Source organism: Accipiter gentilis, chromosome 3 (genome assembly GCF_929443795.1).
Source record: "Accipiter gentilis chromosome 3, bAccGen1.1, whole genome shotgun sequence".
Classification (NCBI taxonomy): domain Eukaryota; kingdom Metazoa; phylum Chordata; class Aves; order Accipitriformes; family Accipitridae; genus Astur; species Astur gentilis.
This window is the reverse complement of record NC_064882.1, coordinates 11,692,667-11,710,349: the sequence shown is the minus strand read 5'-3', so window position 1 is coordinate 11,710,349 and position 17,683 is coordinate 11,692,667. Positions and strand designations below refer to the sequence as shown.

Genomic DNA, 17,683 nt, shown 5'->3' with positions numbered 1-17,683 from the left:
GGTTACTGAAGGAAAACAGCCCATCAAGGCACAGTTCAGGGTCTGTAATGAGTACAAAGGTTAGACTGCAGAAAGAAGCATTTCATATTAGCAAAAGACAACCCCTTACCTTTCAGCAAGTGCCTGACTGGGTGTGCTTTTTACAGACAGCAGCTCTTCTTCAAGCCTCTTCCTTTCTGCTTCTAGCTGCTCTAGCTCATCTTGAGTACGTTTCCGTGGTGTAATAAACTGGAGTTCCTTTAAAAGCTCTTCTTTTTCATTGATTAACATCAGTTTTTCCTTTTCCACATCCAGTGCCCCAGGCCAGGCTTCACTATCTAGCTTAGAGAGTTCAATCTTCAAGTTAGCCATGCTAAAATAAAACACAGCAGACTTGTCTCAGCCCAGCACAGCACACAAATCCCAGGAAAGACAGAAGTGATACAGTACTTTGAAAAGTATCAGGTTATAACAACATTTTCTACTCAAAGCCATACTTTTAATTGGTTTTGCTTCGCAAGAATGCAGACTATGCCAAAAAAGCAAGCCACCTATCCAGGCCAACAGCAATATGCATATGCACTAAAAATTAGTTGCTCCTGTTCCAATGCCGAGTTGAAGAAGAAGTCACAACGTTAATAAAAGCTTTATTGAAAGCGATCTGTCTGGTAACATAGTAGTGGTACTATGCTTTACTCATTAAGGAGTATGATGGATTTCTAAGCTGTTGGAGGCTGACTGCTCCTCAGAAACAGCAATGACCATGGTGAAAGAAGGCGCACCATAGCAAGGTGCTCACTGCAGAAACATGCATGTATGCAAATCTTAAAAGGCAAAAGCATTGCTCTTCTATGTGATTAAAATAAAAGGTAATGGGACAGTGGCTACCTAAAGAGAAGGGAGATTATTAACTCAAAAGTTTGAGTTTGTGCAGCTACTGTTCCCATTGCAGATGTCAAATCACAGAGTTAAGACACCCAAGACTTTGTTATCCATACATATTTTGCAGATACACACATATAATGGAAGCAGAAACTTCCCTACATTATTGTTGTAATATAGCTCAGTCCCAATCAAGACAGGTTATTTCCAGTGTTCAGTCTCCATAATCATACTGTCTATGAGCTCAGCAGCATAGCTTAAGAAGTACAGGTCTTACAATAAAGATTCACTGTCCACTGGGAAAGCCTAAAAATTCCTGTTATAGGTGCCACATATCTAAGATGAAAACTTTCAGCCGCTTCCAGCTTTAGCCACACCTGAACCAGCTGCATAGCTAAAGATATGGAAGCTTTGAATTATGTAACAACTCCTAGCATCCTGTACCTATTTCTTGTAGGCTGGGAAAAAGGCAGAGACAGGAGAAGTCAAAATAGAAAGACATTTCAATACAACCTAGGGAAAGAGGAACTGATCTTTTATTGTTACTTAAACTGTTACTTTCATTTATTTGTAACTGCCATAGTAAAATACACCCAAGTCAGCTCAACAACTGATACAAGTCTGTATAACTTCAATGTTACCAGGCACTACCCTAAGGTAATGACCCCTGCCGTACTTCATAAATACACACAGATAATTTGGTATGTATAATCTTTCTGTAGCCCTATTAGATTTCTAGGAAAATGTTTTTCTTCTTTCCAGTTTGTTTTCTGTGGTTAACAAAACTAATATCATGCTTATTTTGCATCTCCAGTACTAATTTTACAGTACATTAAGGCATTTATATTTATGGTCAAAGCTAAGAATTGTTAATGTTGAATTTAATTATCCCATTGCTTATACTAGAAGCTTAAGGGGAACCAGCCCCTTTTCTTTTTCCACGGGTAACATTTCCTTGTTATCTGCACCTCAATGAAAAAACAACAGCTTCAAAAATGAAAACAACCCATACTGCCACCAAACCCCTGCAAGAACAAGTTTAACTCAGGGTATTTTCACAGAAAAACAATGTAAAATAAACAGAAATACTATCAGCAGTGGTACCATAACCACATGGTGGGATGAAATGAAATTAAGCATTTCAACATATTTTGCAGCTTTTACATATATAATTTATATTCAACAGTCCTTTAGAGGAGCAGTATTCAGAGGGAAAACAACTGAATAGTTACAGATCAATGAAACATTAAGACTTTCACCTCCAGGTCACTGGTTCTAGCTAACCTTGTTCTGAAAGTAGCTGCTACTGACAGCTGTTTGATGGCTTATGGGATGGGATGGTGGTCTCCAAACAGTTCTTTTGCTCCCTCTGCTATAGACAACTCTCTGCTACCGTAACTGACACTGTTCAGCTGCCTCATCAGACAGGCAAAGGACTAGATGGATATGAAAACTGAACTGGTCTCACTCTTTTGAGGAAGTCCTTGCTCAACAGGTCAACAAGGAATATTAGCCAGATCTTTACCACATCAGGATAGGATTATCAGCATGCTATACCAGATCCTTTTGAATAACAATTGCAACTGAATTTAGCATAGTTAGCATCAACATTGCACCTCTTCAACACATTCTGCTGGCTAAGCAACATAAAATATGCAAAATACAAAATTATCTGACAATTTTCAAGTACAGAATTTCACTTACAAGACCCTTTCTTATAGTTATTTTAACACAAAACAACTAAGAATTTGCACATTTAAAAAGATGATCAATACTTATTAAGTTATAGTGATGACTAAAATGGCCATAATAGTTAGGGGGGGTGTAATTAGGGACTGAACTTTATGTGCAAACTGGTATATATGTTCATTATTCCAAGATATGTACACTTTATTAAGTTCACCTTGTAGTCACTGATAAAACTGGTATGTGCAAACACTTTAAAGACTAACGGTGTCTTCAAGGAATATGACTGTGTTATTTAAAGCTGAAAAGAATATTCATTACTGGACAGTTTTCAGACAAAACTGAATAAAGATACCATTTAAAAGTAGATAATTTAACCTTGAAACATACTAATGTTATACAGAACAAATACTTAGTTATGCAAAGGTAAGTACATGAGCTACTGAAATTTCAACCCACATTCTTGGCTGACTAATTTGTGAGGAAGTAAGATCTTGTGCTGCAGTACTCCATACTCTGAATACTGTACTGTTTTTCTTTTTCTTTTTTTTTTTTTTTTTTTTTTTTTTAATAGGTAGAAGTAGTAAACTGACTTACTGCCAGGAATTTTTTTGTTCCTACAAAGGAGAGATAAAACACAATGCTGGGACTTCTTGGTGTCAAGACATAGTCAAAACAGAGGATGGATCCAGTTTTGGATCAACCACGCCTGAGAAAAAATGCCATCTATCTGCATGTAAAATACCACCTAACAATTAATATTATGTACATGATGATTCCGACCCAGAATCATGCATGTTCAATCCTGAACAAACACAATGGCCTTAGCACTCTTTGATGAATGCATTGATTATACAGTAAAGTTTTATGATCTGTAATGAGGATATAAAGGATTACTGTTGTTACCAGCAAGGATGGTAGCTACTACTCTGTATGAGGAGGGTATATGTTTGAAATTAGGCAAAAAAAATGTTGGTTGTGCAGCCTCCTGCATTTGAAACATAAAAACTAACTGTGCCTTTACTTGGTACTTATTAGCTGCAAATTTCTCTTCCTAGTTTTCTAATTGACCATGCCACAGTATTCCAACTGAAATAATATTTAGATCTCAAATTAAATGGCATTTTAGCACAGTTCTAATCTGGGGAAAAGTGTTTTTGTTTTTTTATTTTATTGCCTTGTTTAGTTCTTTATAGTAAAAAAGGAACTTTGTGTGTGGCATAACTTTTTTACGTTTCTATTCCCCTTAAATTACAAATCACCTCCATAACAAAAACTATAAGGTTTCTGAATAGCTGACACCTCATTTTGTGCAAAGTATTAGAAACTAATACAACACAATTAATACATTATTAATAGCAAGATATCCCACACACACTTTTTTTTTTTAAGTAGTACATCTTTCCCCAGTATTATGCAGCACTTCTGGCGCACCGGAAGACATGTCATTCTAACCCTGAACGTTCTGCTTTCTGATGCCCATTTTTCAATGCTGTGGCAATTCATCAAAATGGCACTGCTTTCATGAGCAACCACTGCAGAACTTTATTTGAAAGGCATTCCACATACATGAGTGGAGCAGTTTCTGATTTCTTTTCTCCTCAGGTTAAACTCATTAAAAAACCCCAACCCCACAGTGATAACAAGTATTTAAATTATCCAAAGTCCCAGGGAAAGAAGAAATAATTAAGCCTACTAAATCTGCACTGGAAGTCTGAAGCAACTCGAAAACTGAAGAGCCTTCAGTGGCATAGTAAACTAAAACGATGATCCCAAAGAAGGATATAATGGACATAAATAACCTGGTGACTCCTTTCAGTGGAAAGGAAGCTCACTCTCTGTTCCCCTAATCCTGGAACTGCCATTAATTTGTCACTCTCTGAATTTTCTTTCTTAACACATTCAACTTAGCATTAAATGTAAAACCTACTGTTCAAAAGCACCGACTGCTCCAGAAAGTCTGCTTGCATTCTGAAGGAAAAAAGAAACCCTCTGCAGGGATGCCCACAGTGCTTCCAGAGCGCCGTCCACTAGATGTCACTGCGAGCACAACGTTAGTGCTGCAGAGACCAGACACCTTCCCAACTCAAGACTTAACTTTGTAACTTAACAAAGCAACTAACCCTATTACCTTCTTTTTGCCTCTTCATATTGAAGACTTAGTCTGACCTTCTCTGCTAAATTTGATCTACTTCTTGCTCCAACCTGTTGAGGAAAAAAAAAGAAAAAAGTTAGCCTTATTACTGTGTAAAGATGCTAAATGAATCAACAAAACCTATGCACAGGCTAGAAAAATTATGACTTAAGTAAAACCACACCCACCTGCAGCCACACACTCGCTGTTAAATGCCTAGTCAGGGATCTACTCAGATGTACAAAACCGTGCTGCTTTCTTCTGATCCAGTTCATCTATTTTTAACTACCGTACTACCAATTGTCCATATTCCATCAAAGTAGAGCAAGAGTATTTTCAAAGAAGTCTTACAGTGATTGCACTTCAAATTTTAGATCTCCTACTTTGAACTCCGCTGAACTCAGAATTTAGAAATAAGTCAGTGCATTTTGAAGTAAGAATTCAAGAAATTTGCTACAAAACATAAGACAAGCTTAGCTCTTTTTTTTGGAAGACCTTGTACAGTCTCTTCCCTATAAACTTAGCTCACAGAACTTCAAAGAAGGTACAAAAATTATGCAGAGATTTCTATGTATGTAAAATATACCATCAGTGAAACAGAGAAGGTTTTAATGAATCACCGAACAAGTAGTTCCATTAACAGCTTTTCAGCTGTGTGAAATGAAATCACATATTTCAATTCTGAGATCTTGTTTCTGAAAAGTAAAAACGTCTTCATATTGAATTAAGTCTGTAAGGTGAAACATATCCTATAGACAGATCCAAAACCCACTATCTACTTATGCCAATCTTCATTGTACTGGAACTATTTGATTAAATCACATTATATGTTTGGCATGAAGCATTTATGAGAAAGTTCATCTGAATCCTGATTTAAAATTTAAAGAGGAAAAAAACCCCTCTCAGATAACTGATCCTAAGTAATTCTCTCAAACATGTGTATATATAGACCTATCAGCAACAGTAAATAACTACTTGATTCCAATTCCATTAACTGCAGCATTCTGATTCAATTTCTCTTTATATTTGACAAAATGGAAAAAAGCTCACCTCACCAGAAATGTCAGTCTGAGACCCTGTATCCAGAGTTTGTCTAGAAAAACACAGCTGGGAGTTTACAGAGCTGGAACTCAAGTCTGGTTCAGATGTCCCAATGGTCTGGTCAAGATTGAATTTCTCTCTCAGCTTTGCAAGACTCTGTCCAGGAAACAGAGAAGGAGGTGGTGTTAAAGTTCCTTTCCTCTTTACCTTTTTTATACCAGTTTATCTCCAAAAGATATTTATATAAAAGACTCCAATATGAAAATTCTGTGTTTACTTCATATTAAGCAAACTATTCTTTCAATCAAACAGTTGTTAGGTGACACCAAGGGTGACCAACACCTGTGACAATGTAAAAACTACTCATGGTTTTGTGTGTCCCATTTTTGGTTTTGTTTTTGGTTTTTGTTTTTATTTTTGTTTTTTTTTAACTTGTCAACCAATTAAATAGGTTAGCATTGTACCCTAAATACAAGTTCAGAAATCTATATTCTCTGACTGACATAGAGTGGCTTTTCGAACTAGGAACGTCACAGGCTTCAGTTTCTGCATCCAAAAATTTATTTTAATACTAGTTTGGCTGAAAGAATTTTGAGAATCCCTTAAAAAGTATAAAATGCAAAGTATTTATCATCTAGAAAGTGAGTCATGTTAAACCAAATCCACACAAAACTTATGTCAACTGTTCAAAATACCTTCATTAAATCTTGTTTTTCTCTTTCCCCTGAACTTATCGCCTTTCTGATGGACTTTAGTTCACTCAGGACGGCTTTGGCCTCACACAGTTCATACCCACTCTGGCCCCCAGACATTTTTTTGTCAATTCTGTGGAAAAAGAGAATATTAATACTAGATACAGAAAATAATACTAACATCTCTGCTGCTCTGCTTCAGATGGAAGCATAGTTAGAGAACAGAAGAGATGGAGGTAAGAGATACCTTTGCCTGTAAAAGACATGCAAAGAGGAAAAAGGACACTGAAGTCTCCATTAAAATACTTACTACTTAATCCTTGGCAAAAACGTCAAGCTATCTAACACATACACAGCACCCAGTGAATGGCTTTTTCTGACATCAGGAAATTTCATGGAAAAATACTTCTGTTGGCTTCAAAACCACCTCAGCTAAACTACTGGGGCCTTACCAAAGACAGACTCCACAAGCAATTCTAGTTGATCCAGTCTTAAAGACATAAGGGGCACAGAACATTGAAGATTCCTACACATGCTACCAGAGGTACAGCATTATTGCTGCAACACTGTCAGAATTCCCATCCACACCGTAACTCTCTGCAGCAGAGAAGCAGCTTTTGGGTAGACCTTTCCTACTATTAACAGTTTGTGACCCTTACAGAAGCAAAATTTGTTATTAGTAGTAGTCCTTTACCCAGACCCACATCATGACATGTGCAGACAGGCAAGCCTCTTGGTACTAATCAGCCTTGAAGAGAAGAAATGTAACCAGCACCATTCTTGTCTCAGCTTCCCTCTCGCTCACCCTAATCCTAGGCATTAACCATCTGGAACAGCTGTTCTGCTCAGCCAGTCACCAGGGTCTCTCTATTCACAAAATCTCTGGATAATTATTACCATATGTCATACATTGGACAATTTACTAAATTCCTGGACTGTCAATGATTTTAAAAAATGTAACTTGAAAATAACAAAACAAAAAGCCACTAAACATAGAGATAGAAAGAGGTTTCATTTTAGTATTTCCGTATTTACTTCAAGAAACACACTTTGTAAATATATTTCTCTGATCTCTAGTTTAACTGAGTATTTCATAGCATCATAGAAATGACTGCAGCTGTGCTTCACAAAATTAAAACCAAGAGACATCTTCACAAAAGTCAAGCATTTAGTAGAGAATACATTTTTTTTATAATGCAATTGGTTTTATGTTTTTATCATCATCCATCATCTTTGCTGGAAGACATTAACCTTGTGAGTGAGGAATGAACAAACATTTTAATGATCAGAAGTGATCTCAAGCATCCCCTGCAAGAACAGCAGCTTGCACAAAACACCTGTAACTATTCTGTTTTTCTTCCAGTTTTGTGCACAAAGATATCAAGGTTCTAAATGGTCTTTAAAGCTGTGAACACGTCTGTTTTCCTTTCTCCACATTTCAGTTTTTGTGCAAACTAGACCTGCATTTGTGTAAGAAAATTACCTATGTGACTCAGCACTCAGATTCCTATTCAAGGATGTATTTGTTTCAGCTTGAAAGTTCCTCAAACTCTTTCACAGGTAGGCACTTACTTACTGTCTGACAACACTCAATTTTTGGTAACTTAGCAGGTTGCTCATGTCAAATAGATACAGGATATGCCAACAACTGGGATCATGAATGAACAGTTGGGTAATACACCACATGCTGCCTAGTAATATGATGTGCCGCATTCAAATTGCAACTGCTTTATTCTGTATATAATTAAGATGGACATGAAGGATCTCTGACATACAAGATATTCCATCTTCCTGTTTTAAATTAATAGCATTAGTACTGTTTGAAAGTGGCTAACTGAATTTTAAAAACAAATGTCCATTGTGTTTCTGTGGAATGCTGTTGACAGTTTCTGAAACATGCTTTGGATTCCTATCAAAATGGCTTGTGAGCAAGCTGCTTTAAAACAATACTTCGTTGTTGAATTAATATAATAAAACCAGCATGATTGGCTAACCTTTAATCCTAGGACAGCAGCATGAGTTTTTATTACCTTAAGCTTTAGAATCAATACGACTTTCTAAATTTTGCTTCACATGAAGTCTGATTTATGGTTAAATAAATTCCATCAACTATCCTCTTCTCCCTTCACTCCTCACTAGTCTTTATATATTTAATAACAAACAAATCTTACATTTCTGTTTTAGTCAAAATGAAGGAGGATAGAGACTTGACTGGCGTCCTCCTAAGGTGTGAGGGTTTTCAGTTCCCAATTGACTTCAAACTCTTTATACCAGAAAACTAGTTTTGTCCATATTGACATGTCTCTAATTATGATTGGCCACCTCCTGGATCAGAATTTTTTTTCTGCCACTTAAAAAATTCCTACTGTATAGAACTGATCTATTAAAATACACAGGCAATAGCCTACAAGATGTTTTGGTTAGAACAGGGAACTGAACTCCAATCTCAGCTCCAAACACAGATGCTCTGTCATCCTTTGCAAAACACTTCTCTGCATTTTAGTAGTCTACCTGGAAGATGGAAATGCACTTCCCTTCTCCCACCTTTTGTCCCATCTTCCCTATTCTGCAAGCTCTCCAGGATAGAGATTATTACTTATCTGACAGTACACTGCCATACACAGGAGGTCCTGAGAAAAAGAGTAAATGAATCCAGACAATATTACATTAATGCTGCAACATTGCTTCTTCTACGGGAACTAGTGTACTAAGAGCACAGAGCTCAGCATTTTACCGTGTAAACGTATCCTTAACGTATGAGTACATACCACAATAGGGAAAACAAGTAGCATTAATAAATTTCTGTTCACATTAGTCAACATGCTTGTTACTAAGGTTTCCTCTGCAGCAAGTTCTCTGTGGCGACAGCTCCAGTGATATTTAATATTTTAGGGCCCAACTTTGTAAGTCAGAGCAGCAGGGAGTTCTCAGACTGAAAAAAAATTCATTCCCTGGTAATCCAGCTGGTTAAATACCCAGAATGCTCACCCAGTTCAGCATCAGCCCTTTGGACATCAGGCATCACAGCAGCTGGAACAAAGAAAGTCAGGTCTCTAATCCTCAAATTGTGACTCATTTCAAACCCCGCACAGTTGTGCGCCATTTATACCTCCAAGAACAGCACCCTCCTCTCTCTCTCTCTCTCTCTTTTGAGATCAGAGGTGGGAAAGGAAGACAGACAGACCTAATTACTTTTTCAAAATTTTTTGAAATTTTTTAAATGGGACATGCAAAGCAGCTAAATTCTTCCTTGGGACCCTTAACCACTGCCCTTCTTTCTGCCTCTTTGCAACAAAAGCTACCTCATGGGGAAAAATATAGGAGGGAGAACAGATTGCTCATGTTAACACTTGCACAATAGGTTTGCCATTTCTACAGGTTTCCTGCTTCCTAACTACAACAAAAAAGAGTTATTAGATTCTCATTTATCCCCCCAATAATTCTCTCACATAAGATGGATTCAATTCCATGCCAATAAAAGAAATCAGGCAACTGGATTAAGTCAGTTTCAACTGTTTTCTTTTACTCACTGTTGCAGCGTTTCAAAACCCTGTTCCTTGTACAGCAGCTCTTGCTTCATCTGAGAGAGTTCCCTCTTCAGCTTCTTAACCTTGTGTGTTAAATCAAAGCAAGAGTTAGAAAATTCCTCTTGTTAAACAGCATAACACATGGCTTTGAACAATTAATGTATTCTCTACATCAGATGAACAAAAAAAAAAAAAAAAAAAAAAAAGAGTAAATTGCTCTACTGACACATATTAAAAACAAAAGGATCTGTTCTCTTCCTGATGTCTATGGGCAACATGCTTTAGTATTAAAGGGACACAAGCAGATTAAATCACATTTCTTATTTGTATCGATACCACACTGTGTTATTAAACCTGGGAGAACTTTAACAAGTAATTTACTTCTCACTTGTTAAGCATGCATTCCAACAGGGAAATGCCTGTTTATTTTTAGGCTTATTATATTTTCACTTTTTCATTCCAGGAAGCTCTCAAGTCATTTGCACTGTAAAAGACAAAGCATGGACTCCCTTTTTTTTTTTCCTCTTTTTTTTTTTTCTCTATGAACCATCCTTTCTTATAAAGCTTTACAGACACTGGATCCCTAAATATATAATTCACATTCATTTAATTCAAAGACAACAATCACTAAACACATTTGGATCGCAAATATATGCATCTATTTAATAGAAATGTCCTTGGCAAAACGTTCCCTACTTTCCCTAAATTTGCATGCTCAATTGCTTTTTAACCTTAATATTGCTATTTCAGATGTTGGCAGATATGAATACACTAAAAATATTTATAAATCAATATTAAATTAAAAAAACCTTCCACTTAATTTTTTATGTCATACTTCCCAAACATACTAAAACAAAGTTTCTGGACCACCTATAAAGGGCTGTACTTTAACACAAATGAAAATTAATCCTCAGTATATATGCAGAGACAGATATGAAAATTAATCCTCAGTATATATGCAGAGACAGATATGCCTCCTTGAAATGTGAAGTCCCAAATTTTGGTATTTATACAGCCATACCTGGCTTGTTTGCACTCTACATACTAGCCAGATATTGTAAGGCTTTTTAATTTTCCAATCAGTAAGCCTACTGGAAGTCCCCTGCTCTCACGTACCACTGTGAAATTCTTGCTTGTTTTCATATAGGTCCTCAAATATTCAACTCTTTTGAAAAATGGATTATATTAAAATGAAGAATTTTGACCACTTTAACTGAGATTAATTTCCAAATATGTCTCAAAGATTTTTATATCCAAATGCCCTTAGACTTCCTACTTGGTGCTATTCTTCAAATTAAAAAAAAAAAAAAAAAAAAAAAGTGAAATTCCCAACATGCCAGGTGACTAAAAGTACTGAGCATCAGCAACTGCTGTAGCTTTCCAAGAGACTTAAAATACTTTGTATGTCTAAAATAACCAGTGCTTTGCAGGGTCTTCATATGGGTTTGTGAATGATAGCTAGGCATTCAAGTTTGTAGCTTCTGGCTAATGAATTTTCTGTGACAGAAATAAAATGCTTTCAATCTCCACTTTCTCCAAAGCAAAATCTGTTCTCTAGATGAGACGTCAGGTTCAGGCTTTTGGAAACTATCATCACTAGTTGCTTTACTTGACAGAAAACTCTTTTTATTTTGACCATACTGAATAGTTAGCATGACAAACCGACAATGTCTCTAAGTACACATTCAGCACTCCTGAACTACTACTTCCCTGACTAGCATGAAACCCCCAAGAATAATCTCTCAAGTGTTCTGATCAAGGTTATACAAAATGAACAGATATCACTTCTAAGTTCCAGGTAAAGTAACATGTAAAATACGAAAGAAGTCCCAACTTTTCTGAGAAACAAAGAATGGCTAAACTTTTTTATTTTAAATCAGAAATGTGATTTTATCGTAATAGCAGAAGGCACACTTGATTTCAACTTAGAGGATTGGATCTCTCAGAAACCCTTACATTTTTCCTCAAGATCATCTTCTGAGTGTCCTCTGCTGTAATTCATCATCATTTCATTATCAAGAAATGTTAGGCACATTATCCTAGAAGGACGTGACCTACATGATAATATAGACTGTGTTTACTGCATCATACTTGCAATAAGCTATTTTTGTGCTCCTTGCCTTCTCCTTCAAAAACTTTCATATAATTCCCACTTTTTCACAACTCTTCACTTGTTTTATCCTTCACCCCCTTCCTACTGCTTCTGCATATCATCTTAAGTCACCTGACAGGCTTCTCGCTTCCTCCGTTTAACTGCATCTTCAAGCAGGCTCCTGTGCTAACCTCCTTCTATTCCCAGCACTTGAGTACTAATGGAACAACAACAACAACAACCCCCCTCCCTGGTTATTTTATAAAGGTGCATCCCCTACTCACTGCATATGCATAAAACATACTGTGATCACATATGCTTTGTGTTGTTTGAATTATCTTACTGATTACTAATTAAGACCCCAAATGGCCCCACTCAAAGTCCACTGAATGATCAGATCCTTCGATTTTAATCTTGTGAGAAAGGTCTTTCTTCTCCTGCTTATTTCATTTAACAGCTGTCTGATTTCTGTCACATTTTCTCCACAACCTATTGCACAATAGGCAATTCATGTATCCAAAAGGCTCCACATGCATATATTAAGCACAGCTAACAAGTAGAAGGCCAAAGGCCAATTCAGAACTTCCTCAAATGCTGAGTTTTCCCCCTCCAGCCACCATTAACCTGATGATACCAGTAAGCCTCAGCCAGCGTGAGAGGGAGAAACAGGTTTAGTACATCTGACCTAACAGTTCACCAAACAATATGCAAATTCTAACTAGCTGGCTAGCAGCTTACTAATGACTAACTTTGTTTCCCATTAAGTCCACGCATGCATATACTACAAAATGCCAAAAGGTGGCGTATTAGCAAGCATCCTCAAGCATTCAAATAGGGGTAAGCTATGATAATAGTCATACCTCTCTTGCCATCTTCCATGAAAACCACTTTCCAGCCCTAGCACCACAGGGCTCCACTTTTTCTTATCTCAATGATTTTCATATCCAGTGGCTTTGGATGACAACACACTTTATGCTGATACAGATATTCTTGGACTGCACCCTTCTAAACTCTGCAGACAAGATTCAGGTCACCTATTTTAGGCACATATGCAACTTGGACTTTGCAATGCCATTAAATCGGGTGTCGGGAACCAGCAGGATATTAGGCTTCTTGACTCCAAGAAACAATGAAGAGAGGAAAGCACCTCCAAAAAATTACTGTGATTAACACATCTGCTTCTCTCCTCAGTGAACAGACTGTAGATCTGCAGCCATGAGGTGATTCAGCATTTCTGCATCTTGAGCTGGGAGGTGATCAGAGCTAAGTAACGGGAAAAACTGAGCACAGGACCATGTCTGAATTTTCCCCTCTTTGAATTGTAGGTGACTATATTTAAATTTGGTCATGTGTTTTGTTCTTCAACAACGCTGTTAATTTCCCAAATATACTAGTGATCCCCTTGCCAAAGGGAACATTTGTTACTACTTCACTTATTTTAGAAAGAAGCTATCGCCTTGTCTTTTTATTCTTGTTCCTGACAGGATCCTTACTGCTGTTGATTCTTGCTACTAAACTTAAAAAATTTTTCCTCCCATCTCCTCCAGTGTTGAAGTAAGTTCTCTCACTAACCACCTTCCCTTCTCCTTAAAGGAGAAGGGACTATAAATAGAGGTTAGTAAGGATAAACCGGTGTACGAGCAGTCAGGAGGACAACATCTGGTTGCCAGTTTTCAGTGCATTCCATCCCTGATTTATACTGGGTTTTAAAATTTTAATGAGCTATTCCACAGTTCCTTTTAAACATTAATTGTTTAGAATCCTAATCATAACTCTTACTCCAGGTGAAGAAGGCTGCTACTCTCAGAGGTTCCTATGAGTGCTGCTCCGTGCGAAAACCAGGAGGGGGCAATGGAAGAGCTGAGTAACTGCTGTCGCTTGTGCTACTTCTGCTCCCGCAGTCTGTATTCCAGCCCTCGTCGAAGGACTATGAGGTGCTGTCTTTTTAACCTGCATGGTTTGATCTAACTTCTTTCATTACTAACTACAGAAAGCCTAAGCTATCCATAGAGCATTATATGTCACAACTTAAATGAACTCCCTTTATAGATTTTAAAGGTCTTCCACACCATTTCCTCCTTATTCAAGATAAATTCACTAAAGACTAACCTGTGAAAGAAAGTTCTTTACATGGAGTCTGTTAGTGACCATATTGAACACAGTTGACCAAATAAAGGATTTTTGTTCATTAGCAATTTCAAAATGCAAACAAACTTTCATTCTTGATCTGAACTGTTTCATTTTGACAAAACAGAGCAAAGTTTCATACCATTATTGAAAAGTGTTTTTTAAACCAACAGAAAATTTTTGAGTCAGTTCAGAAGAAAGATTATGTAAAAACATTCATCTAGCTGCAGCTCACCTTGGCCTACTACTTTTCTATTTTCACCTGAAGATTTTTACTCTTCCTTTTAAAAACAAAAGCATACAAGTGAAAATAGTTACCAGATTTATTTAAACCCACATCTAATTAGAATATCTGTCAAAGTTTCTCCAAAATGTGTTATCTGAAAGTAACAGAGACAGCTTTAAAAATTCCTTAAAAACTTCTGAATGGTATTAATGAGAATATTAGGAGGTTTCAGTACCAGGGTACAAGGTATGTCTGCTAGTTCAAGCTTTGCTTATTCTATAGTCATAAACTTTGCACACAGAATACAAATGAATGAGTTAAGCACTCTCACCCTTAATCTTGTAGTGGAGATTTCAGCCTTCAGAATGTCAGGGTCATACTTTGTGCTTGATGAAGAACCTGAGAACACTTTTTTTAAAAGACAAATAAAGGACAAATATTTAAGTACTTTAAAATCATCAATTAGTCCCTCAATGAATCCATGTTGATCTATAACTACAAAGTGCAGAAAAACATAAAATACTTAAAAAAAAAATAAATCCTTTTATAGACTAGTCAGTGTTGCAGGGTGGCAATAATTAATGAATAATCAAAATTTCCCCTTTTTTTCCCCTGCCACTATTTGGTATCTCTCCTCCTTTACTTAGTCCAGTTAAAGTAGCACCATTTAAAGTAGCACCTCATTCTCCCTGACTTTCTATCCCTTGCCTTCTGCTCCCATTCTTCTAGTTAAGCCACCTTGTGACCACCTCTTCCTGGAAGCTGTAATTTCTAAGGAGATTTCTGGTAAGCAGAAGATCTATCCAGAAGCCTCAGAGGTCAACCACTCTGTTCATCCACAGCTGTATGTGTTACTTTCATCACACTGTCTACTTCCAAGAGAGATGTTTGGCCAACGACAGGCTTCTGACAGCACTTTACTACATGCCAATTCCTTGCCTCACATTGTAGCATGTATTTCTACTTCACCCCTAATCACAGCACCAAAGTTACAAAATTATTATATGCTATTCTTACAAAGCAGCAACAAATTCCCTTCTTGGTCTATTGTAGACACCTGTCAAGACAGTAGGGTCATTTCTGTACACAGCCATGAAGTGCAAGAGATTCTATTTACTTTGAACCTAGATTTGGCAGAATTTTGTTCTGACAAACTGCATGACAAAATAGATTTCAGAGCCAACTGCTCTAAACCATGGCTCAAAGAAGCTCACAATTGCATCAGAGAGAAGACGGTTCTCTCCAGCAGAGTATCTTTATATTAAATTTAAAGAAAAAAAAAAAAAAAAAAAGAAAAAAAAAGGAGAGATGCTATCTTTAAAAAAGCCAGAGCACAAGGTGTTCATAGCAAACCTTGAGAACTCATCCTAAAGAGAAACAGGATCCCCTGCAAGGCACAGATCAAAGAAGTTACATTGTATTCTCTACTGTACTTACAGCTTGTACGAGAGCTTGATTTTTCTTTGTAGGCATCATTCAACCGTACATACTCATCCAGTGCAAGTGCTAGCCTCTGTTCTTTCACCTGGTAGAGTTCTTTCTGAGTACTGAGAGCATCCTGGGCTATCGTAAGATAATCTTTTAACATTCTCTCTTGTTCTTGCCTCCATTGTTTCCTGGGATCTTCTATTTGTGTTGTTTCTTTATAGGAGAAAAAGAAAGGATTTAAAGAGACCTCTGCTAAAAGTAATTGACAACTTTCTTTGCCTGTAATCCACAGTTACAGAAGTCTAAACCATAGCTTGCCTTCGGTTACTAAGCAGCTGCTCCATTTCATTTGTTTTTCTTTGCCACAATAGTGTGTGTAAGAAACAGTATTTAAGGTATCAATTGCAAAATTAGGAGTTAGAGTACAACAGGTAAATGCTTATGTAGATCATTCCCACATCTTCAACCTTGAATTAATAACACCCTAAAACTCAAGAAAAAACTTATTTTTTGCATCAGAGTATTTGGAAACAATTGGACCAATAAACTCTTTCTATGACATCTTAAAATTGAATGCATTTCTGAACAAAAATGAAAAGCAATCTTAGCCAATACATTTTTTTCAAACCCCCTCCTCCCCACTTCATGAATTTTTACAGCCATTTGTTATTTATGTTTTATAGTGGTTATCTCTCTCCTTTCCCTCTATAAAAAGAGTTTTATCTTTTCCCCTGTAACTGAACTAACAGATCATTAACTCTCCAGATCATCTCACCTAACTCTATCCCTATCCCTGCTAGGCATCTGATCCAAGGTACAACTTTCTTTTATGGTCAATAGACAGAGAGCGCTGCCCTCAGAGGGCACTTCACTCCATCAAAGACAGGTGCCCAAGATACATGGGACTGAAATGTCTTCTTAGGTGTCTACTTCTTTCCACTGACTACCCAGGTAATATAAATGAGTAGGCTGGAACAGGTCCTTACTTCACAAAGGGCTTCAGGTCAAACATTTTAACTCCAGCAGTCACACCGAAGACAGACTTGCATAGAATGCATAGACAAGAGCATCAGACATAAGGTAGTGGTATATATTAAGAAAGTATGTGATGAGATCAATCTCACTGTAGGGTTTTGTGGTTTGTTTGTTTTTTTAATGTAAATATGCAAAGAGGAAGAGTCAAGGCTGAATGTTCAATCTTATCATTAACGCTTCCTGACTTAGTTCAGCACTTTTTGAAGCTGTACAATGAATATTCTTCCTTTAAAGCTGTACTAAGTACAAAAACATTCTCATAAGACATAGTCATGAAAAGTTTGAAATCCAAATGCAAACATGCACCACACTGCATTTTCTTTATAAGTTACACACTATAAATCTAGGTAGAGCTACAGAGATAAAAAGTAACATTCAGTACCAAAATATTTAAGTGCAAAGTATTTAATTCAGAATTTTTCTGCAAAAAGGGGGAGGCAAGTTTATTCTCTGGGTTAGATTTCTGCCACTTCAATTCTCTGAATCACTTTACTGTGAGAACCAATGTGTGTGTGTGAGGGAGGGGAAATGGGGACATGCAGCTGAAGATGGCAGAGGGGGGAGAACTGCAGCAGAACCCATCCGATTGCTCTAAATTGTAGCTAAAGTGCACTCTTGGGGAGAAGGCACTCTTTCAACTCCATATATGAAAACAGATTTTGTAACAGCAAAAGCTGATAAGGACAGGTTCTGGTTAATAACAGTTTCCCATACTGACCAACTACCAGTTTTTCAAAAGCCTTTTTTGTTGTTAATATCACATAAACCAAAAGACATGCAAATAAAAAGGAGCATCCCACAAAACTAACCCTGTAGAACCTTATGTCTATGGAA

General features: G+C 37.0%; 1 protein-coding gene across 1 annotated transcript in view; it reads right to left on the bottom strand.

The window, feature by feature from the left end:
• The window catches only part of WWC2 (WW and C2 domain containing 2), a 108,302-nt gene that overhangs the window by 37,717 nt on the left and 52,902 nt on the right, over positions 1–17,683 (bottom strand). Inside the window, exons 3-9 of the mRNA XM_049833179.1 lie at positions 15,824–16,027; positions 14,718–14,794; positions 9,945–10,024; positions 6,418–6,547; positions 5,732–5,878; positions 4,679–4,752; positions 110–352 (exon numbers count right to left, since the gene is read on the bottom strand). Of these exons, the coding sequence (XP_049689136.1) occupies positions 110–352; positions 4,679–4,752; positions 5,732–5,878; positions 6,418–6,547; positions 9,945–10,024; positions 14,718–14,794; positions 15,824–16,027 (955 nt within the window). The remainder of the gene's footprint in view (positions 1–109; positions 353–4,678; positions 4,753–5,731; positions 5,879–6,417; positions 6,548–9,944; positions 10,025–14,717; positions 14,795–15,823; positions 16,028–17,683) is intronic.